The 8,287-nt window shown below is 44.5% G+C and overlaps 1 protein-coding gene across 1 annotated transcript; it reads left to right on the top strand.

The window, feature by feature from the left end:
* Positions 1-415: 415 nt before the first annotated feature.
* LOC115117510 (P2Y purinoceptor 13-like) lies at positions 416-7,676 on the top strand. The gene is given in 5 exon segments (XM_029645983.2): positions 416-1,516; positions 1,666-1,865; positions 1,971-2,360; positions 5,036-5,485; positions 5,487-7,676. Coding segments are annotated over 4 exon segments (1,077 nt in total). The 5' UTR covers positions 416-1,516; positions 1,666-1,682; the 3' UTR covers positions 5,541-7,676.
* The last annotated feature ends 611 nt before the right edge of the window (positions 7,677-8,287 follow it).

Raw genomic sequence — 8,287 nt, 5'->3', positions numbered from 1 at the left:
AGCTTTTTACCTTGTCAGCTCGGGGATTCGATCTTGCAAACTTTTCGTTTACAAGTTCCAACGCTCTAATCACTAGGCTCCTGCTATCCCTAACTCTACTACCATGCACACTACAATGCAGCGTAGTAGACAGGGTGCTGAAGACTCTGGGCCCTATTCAATCAAAACCTGTCAGGAGATAAGATGGCCCCACAGATACACAGTTGAAGACAGTAAGCAATCAGCAGAGATGAATGATTTCTGCACGCTCGCCACTACACTGCCGCTTTGCTCTGGTTTGGCATCATTAAGACAGGGCTTTGAACTTAGGAAAGAGAAATGGGTGGGAGGACTAGGCCAGGGAGAGTGGATGGGGTGTGGCCCTGGGGGGCCTCTTTAAGATCACAGTCAGGAAGTGTGTCCTGCCTGCTGCGTTCGCCGCTCGTTCACCAACTAGTGAAACTGACGCACACTGGCACTGGGAGACTGGCACCATGCCGTACTAACCTCTCAGTGGACAATTAAACAGGAAGAGAGGAGGTACAGGCTCATTCACACAGGCAAAGTCACTCATTGGCAAAGTCATTGGGATTGTGACGAGACAGCCACACACGAGCTCTATGTAGAGACCCAGAGACCTCCTACAGAAAATACCATTACACGTGCATACAGTACGCTGAAATGGACCGTTTTGTTGGTCGGTGTGAAACCCAATGTGACCGTTGAAAATAAAGAGGAATTGTTAAGTCTTGGAAAGATTGTAAGGAAAAAAAACAGCTGAATTGGATATTTCACTTGTCCATATTGAGTGAAGACTGCTGAGTTTTTCTCTTCATATTGAGTGAAGACTGCTGAGTTTTTGTCTTCATATTGAGTGAAGACTGCTGAGTTTTTCTCTTCATATTGAGTGAAGACTGCTGAGTTTTTGTCTTCATATTGAGTGAAGACTGCTGAGTTTTTGTCTTCATATTGAGTGAAGACTGCTGAGTTTTTCTCTTCATATTGAATGTTCCCTGTGAATTTCACATCTTCAACATTAAAACTTCAATCAAGGGAGGGTAAGGACATTTTCATTTATGCATTTAATGTAATTTATAATTATGTTTGACAGTGTATAACAATTCTGCATAACAATTGAATATTTTTTTATGTCACAGGGAAGAGTATACATTCAAGCATTTCAATTTAGTTTTTCGTTTAATGGCCTACTTCACAGCACATTCTTCTTGAGCTGTCCAAATCAGACTGAATGAATGCAGATTCATGTAGGGACATCAAGTGTATTTTCAGGAATTTGGCTCAAATCTCTCATCAAGTTGTAGAAACATATTTTTAAAGGGATACAGCCTATAGACCCCTGAATGGATCTGACTTTGAAAATGTGCCTCGGTTGCCATAGCACCTGTTACTGCACTGAATGTGATTCTAAGCTGTTTAGACTCCTTATGTAAAGCGGAAGGCCAAGCGGATACAGAGACAGACAGACGGACGGACGGACGGACGGACGGACAGACGGACAGACAGACAGGTGGAGATTGTAAGAAACGACTGACACAGTAAATGTACTGTCTATCATCGGCATAAATTGAACCGCTCTCTTATGAAAAAGTGCATTCTAATTGTGCTGTATATTACACTCTCTCTCTCTCTCTCTCTCTCTCTCTCTCTCTCTCTCTCTCTCTAAAGTACTTCTGGGCGTGAGGATGAACGGCAGCCAATCAAACCAGTCTCTGAAGTGTGTGCGTGACACCAGTGTGACGGCGGTGGTCTTCCCCTGTCTCTACAGCGCCCTCTTCCTGTTTGCGCTGGTACTCAACTGCCTGGCTGCATGGATCTTCTTCAACATCCGTAGCACCACCACCTTCGTGGTCTACCTGAAGAACGTAGTAAGGGAACCAGGATTTATTTTCTGTGATAAACCAATTTAGTTGTCCGACTGTCAAGAACAGTTTAACAATATGACTGACGACTGACGTGATGTCCGTCAACAGGTGGTGGCGGACCTGCTGATGACTCTGTCCATCCCGTTGAAGGTCCTCGCAGACGCCGACGTGGGCTCCTGGCGTCTGCGTGCGTTCTACTGTCGCTACTCCGCCGTCCTCTTCTACACCACCATGTACATCAGCATCCTGCTGCTGGGGCTCATCAGCCTGGACCGCTACCTCAAGATAGTCAGGCCCTTTGGGAAGTGCGCCCTCCAGAGGGTCGGGGTGGGACAGGCCTTGAGTGCGGCCGTCTGGGCTGTGATGGTGTCTCTGGCTCTGCCCAATGCCATTCTGAGTGACCGTACACCGCTGTTCTCTGGTGGCCGGCTGAAGTGTACCTCTCTAAAGGGTCAGGCCGGCATGCTGTGGCACGAGGGCTTCAACTACTTCTGCCAAGTATGGGCAATATTCTTCTACACAACATGCAACCATTTCTAAGATTGTACTGAGTTCCAGTTCATATAAGAAATCAGTCAATTTGTATAAATTCATTAGGCTCTAATCTATGGATTTCACATGACTGGGAATACAGATATGCATCAGTTGGTCACAGATACCTTAATAAAATACAGTAGTGGCATCAGTATCTGATGTGTCCACCACTTGCCTCATGCAGTGTGACACATGTCCTTCGCATAGAGTTGATCAGGCTGTTTGTTGATTGTGGCCTGTGGAATGTTGTTCCACTCTTCTGCAAAGGCTGTGCGAAGTTGCTGGATATTGCAGGGAATTGGAACACGCTGTTGTACATGTAGATCCAGAGCTTCCCAAACATGCTCAATGGTGAGATGTCTGGTGAGTATGCAGGCCATGGAAGAACATACATTTTCAGCTTCCAGGAATTGTGTACAGATCCTTGGCACATGGGGCCTTGCATTATCATGCTGAAACATGAGGTGAAGGCGGCGGATGAGTGGCACAACAATGGGCCTCAGGATCTCGTCACAGTATTTCTGTGCATTCAAATTGCCATCAATAAATTGCATTTGTGTTCATTGTCCGTAGCTTACACCTGCCCATACCATAACCCCACTGCCACCATTAGGCACTCTCTTCACAACGTTGACATCAGCAAACCGCTCGCCCACACAACGCCATACACGCTGTCTGCCATCTGCCCGGTACAGTTGAAACCGGGATTCCTCCATGAAGAGCACACTTCTCCAGTGTGTCAGTGGACATCAAAGGGGAGCATTTTCCCACTGAAGTCAGTTACTACCCTAAACTGCAGTCAAGTCAAGACCCTGGTGAGGACGACGAGAATGCAGATGAGCTTCCCTGAGACCGTTATCTTACAGTTTGTGCAGAAATTCTTCGGTTGTACAAACCCACAGTTTCATCAGCTTGGGGCTTGTCTCAGACGATCCCGCAGGTGAAGAAGCCGGATGTGGAAGTCTTGGGCTGGCATGGTTACATCTGGTCTGGGGTTGTGAGGCCAGTTGGATGGTGGAGGCGGCTTATGGTAGAGAAATGGACATTCAATTCTCAGGCTAAAGCTCAGCCCAGGACCTCCACATCGGGCTTCTTCACCTACGGGATTATCTGAGACCAGCCACCCGGACAGCTGAAGAAACTGAGGAGTATTTATGTCTGTAATAAAGCCCTTTTGTGGGGAAAAACTAATTCTGGTTGGCTGGGCATGGCTTCTCAATAGGTCGGCCTGGCTCCCAAGTGGGTGGGCCTATGCCCTCCCAGGCTGTGCCCCTGCCCAGTCATGTGAAATCCATAGATTAGGGAAGATTTACTTATTTCAATTGACTGATTTCCTTACATGATATCAGTAAAATCATTGAAATTATTGCATTTATACTGATTACATGTTGACACCCTGATGAAGGCGTTGGCCGGTAAGCGATAATAATGTACTTTAATAATGACTTAGCCAAACACATTAACCTCTTACCTCTACCTGGGACGCTTGCGTCCCAACTAGAGCTCTGGAAATGCAAATGCGCTACGCTAAATGCTAATAGTATTAGTTAAAACTCAAAAGTTCATTAAAATACACATGCAGGGTATCAAATTAAAGCTACACTCGTTGTGAATCCAGGCAACAAGTCAGATTTTTAAAATGCTTTTCGGCGACAGCATGAGAAGCTATTATCTGATAGCATGCACCAATACACTACAACAGAAAAGCACAGCAGGGGACGTAAACAAAATAATTAGCATTTCGGCGTTACACAAACCGCACAATAAAATAGAAAACAGTCATTACCTTTCACCATCTTCTTTGTTGGCACTCCTAGATGTCCCATAAACACTATTGGGTCTTTATTTCGATTAAATCGGGCCATATAAAGCCAAGATATCGTTATATGTAGACTGTGTGATAAACAAAAAAACAGCGATTTCACAACGTAACGTCATTTTTAAATTCAAAAAGTAGACGATAAACTTTCACAAAACACTTCGAAATACGTTTGTAATGCTACTTTAGGTATTAGTAAACGTTAATAAGCGATAAAAATCATCCGTAGGCGATGTACATATCATTAGCTGTCGTCTTGGAAAAAAATTCAGGAGAGAGCTCTTCCGGAATGATCTGGGCGGAGACCGGAGGTACGTCGTGCCCCTCTTTCGGTTCAACCAAGAATCAAAGAGGATTAAATTCACAAGATACTCGACTGCATGGGGATGCTGTGGGAGTTGAATGCTCGGTCTTATCTAATTCGGCTCACTGTTAACAATTGCTGGAAGTGGCGCAATGATATTTATTTCCATTTTCTGTGATCAGGTTTTCCTGCGCTTTCCGATGTAACGCACGTTATGTAATAGCCACAGTCGTGATTTAACCAGTTTTAAAAACGTCCGAGGGTTTCCTATACACACATTCTAACCATATGAACGTACTATATTCCTGGCATGAGTAGCAGGGCGCTGAAATGTTGCGCGATTTTTAACAAAATGTTCAAAAAAGTAGAGGGTAGGAGCAACTAGTTAAAAGCTTTTTAACTTTCAAAAGCACACGAGTGCCTGGACTTAGCACCTATTTGTGATTAAAAATGTTCCTTTAGCTTTTCTGATGATGACGTTTGATGCCTTACGGGGTTTTCTCCTCCTCTTCCCAGGTGGTGTTTTGGGGAACGCTGGCTCTGATGCTGCTGTGTTATACTTTCATCAGTCGTAAAGTCTACGAGTCTTACAAAGCCTCGCGTAGTGGCTCCAAAGCGGCCAGCCGCAGGACCAAGGCCAAAGTCTTTGTGGTGGTGGGGGTGTTTTTCGTTTGTTTCGCCCCTTTTCATTTCGCCAGGGTGCCCTACACTCTCACCCAGACCCGAAACATAGACAACCACTGTCGGGCGCAAAACGCACTCTACGTTGCCAAGGAGACCACTCTCTGGCTGTCTGCCACTAACGTGTGTCTGGACCCGCTGATCTATGTGTTCCTGTGCAGGGTGTTCCGGAAAAGATTGACTGCCACACTCAACCGCAAGCCCCTCCCCCAGGGCGGTTTGGAGTCACCCACGGCAACCTCCACTCAGCTGGAGATGTCTCAGATAGTACATAACAGAATGTTGGATGTCAGTTCGGCCTAGAAGCACAACGGGCATGTTTTTTCCCCAGCTCTATTAAATTGTAAATATATTTCGGCCTGATGTTAACCCCTGGACAGGTTGTGACCAGAGTAAAGCCCTCAAATCATTTCTGGATAAGTGGCTCTGTTACTAAGACAGTGTTGCAGGTCTAATAGGCTATATAAACAGCAGTGTTCCCACATGACCTCTGTGATAGCCCATGTGTGACGAGTATTTTGAAACAAAATGGCTGGTGTTACATCAGATAACTGCAGCAGGGCTTTCTAAATATCATCACCAGACACAAGAGTCAACCCAGGCTAATGTGTCGGTCTCTAATGATCGCAAAGTCATCCTGTCTTTTTTTCTCAGCGTAATTTACTGTCAGCTCTCACTTCCCCTTTCCTAATCTTCTCCAAAAAATAATTTCCCTCTTTTTCATTTCACCAGAAAGGAAAACAACTCGACTGAGTGCTTTTAGATAATGTGAGTGTGACGATGTAACATACACGCTTACGAAATGGTATGTTGTTTGTGTGTATAGTATAGGGTGATGCAGTCTTTACATGTTGTTGGAAAGCAAGACAAAAGCACAGTTTCTCAGACATCTCATGCAAATACACTACATGTACAAAAATATGTGGACACCCCTTCAAATTAATAGATTCAGCTATTTCAGCCACATCCGTTGCTGACAGCCATGCATTCTCCATAGACAAACATTGGCAGTGGGATGGCCTTACTGAAGAGCTCAGTGATTTTCAAAGTGGCACCGTCATAGGAGGCCACCTTTCCAACAAATCAGTTCGTCAAGTTTCTGCCCTGCTAGAGCTGCCCCGGTCTACTGTAAATGCTGTTATTGTGAAGTGGAAACGTCTAGGAGCAACAACGGCTCAGCTGCGAAGTGGTAGGCCACACAAGCTCACAGAACGGGACCGCCGAGTGCTGAAACACCTAAAAAAATCATCTGTCCTCAGTTGCAACACCCACTACCGAGTTCCAAACTGCCTCTGGAAGCAACGTCAGCACAATAACTGTTCTTCAGGAGCTTCATGAAATGGGTTTCCATGGCCGAGCAGCCGCACAAAGCCTAAGATCACCATGCGCATTGCCTAGTGCCGGCTGGAGTGATGTGAAGCTCGCCACAGTTGGACTCTTAAAGCAGTGGAAATGCGTTCTCTGGTGTGATGAATCACGCTTCACCATCTGGCAGTCCGACGGACGAACCTTGGTTTGGTGGATGCCAGGAGAAGGCTACCTGCCCAAATACATAGTGCCAACTGTAAAGTTTGGTGGAGAAGGAATAATGATCTGGGGCTGTTTTTCATGGTTCTGGCTAGACCCCTTAGTTCCAGTGAAGGGAAAGCTTAATGCTACAGCATACAATGACATTCTAGATGATTCTGTGCTTCCAACTTTGTGGCAACAATTTTGGGAAAGCTATTTTCTGTTTCAGCATGACAATGCCCCCGTGCACAAAGGGAGGTCCATATAGAAATGGTTTGTCGAGATCGGTGTGGAAGAACTTGGCCTGCACGGAACCCTGACCTCAACCCCATCGTTGAGGTCAGGGTTTGGGATGAATTGGAACGTTGACTTCGAGCCAGGCCTAATCACCCAACATCCGTGCCCAACCTCACTAATGTGCTTGTGGCTGAATGGAAGCAAGTCCACGCATCAATGTTCCAGCATCTAGCGGAAAGCCTTCCCAGAAGAGTGGAGGCTGTTATAGCAGCAATGTTCCAACATCTAGTAGAAAGACTTCTAGTGGAAACGGAGACCAACTCCATATTAATGCCCATGATTTTGGAATGAGATGTTCGACAAGCAGGTGTCCACATACTTTTGCTCATGTAGTGTACCAATCAGTACACAAATACTGCAGAGGAAGAATGGTTAGTTTAATAAAGAATGGTTGGTTTAATAAAGAATGGTTGGTTTAATAAAGGATGGTTGGTTTAATAAAGAATGGTTGGTTTAATAAAGGATGGTTGGTTTAATAAAGAATGGTTGGTGTAATAAAGAATGGTTGGTTTAATAAAGAATGGTTGGTTTAATAAAGAATGGTTGGTTGAATAAAGGATGGTTGGTTTAATAAAGAATGGTTGGTTTAATAAAGTGTGGTTGGTTTAATAAAGAATGGTTGGTGTAATAAAGAATGGTTGGTTTAATAAAGACTGGTTGGTTTACAGTTTCTCAGTCGCTTTGGTGCATTTTTCACATCATCCCTAACACGTGCAAAATAACAAGTGCATTTCTCAGAACAATTTGTACAAACTGCAATATACAATAGATATGTTTCTAAAGCTAGTCAGTCACTAAAAATCCTTCGTACATCTCTCAAAAGTAAATATTCATGCCAATGATCATGTCAGTGTCATCAGAATGATAAGTCATTGAGTCATTGTTCACGAACAAGGTCGTCAAAATGTTTAGGCATGTTGTCAATGTAACTGTGTACTTTGACAGTATTACCTGATGTAAACTTAGGCTACAGTTTGGATGACAGTTACTGTATTGAAAATGCACAAGGCTGCAGTTCTATGTCATATATCAATTTCAACAGTACTATTTACACATTACTGTATGTGGGTTATTGATTGAAAGAGACTGGACAACCCAAGGGGCACAAAGGAAAAAAAACGAAATTAGAAAGAAACACAGGAAACCACCCCTAAGGCACAACTTTGCCCGCAGCACTGTTGTGCTGTCTCTACACATCCAGACGTTCCTGTCTGTCGGTTTACATATTCTCATCCACATCACACCGGATATTTTCCCTTCCAATGCAACGTGGAAAGAATC

Source organism: Oncorhynchus nerka, linkage group LG11, assembly GCF_034236695.1.
Source record: "Oncorhynchus nerka isolate Pitt River linkage group LG11, Oner_Uvic_2.0, whole genome shotgun sequence".
Taxonomy (NCBI): Eukaryota; Metazoa; Chordata; class Actinopteri; order Salmoniformes; family Salmonidae; genus Oncorhynchus; species Oncorhynchus nerka.
The sequence above is the reverse complement of the archived record's forward strand: the minus strand, read 5'-3'. Positions and strand labels throughout refer to the sequence as shown.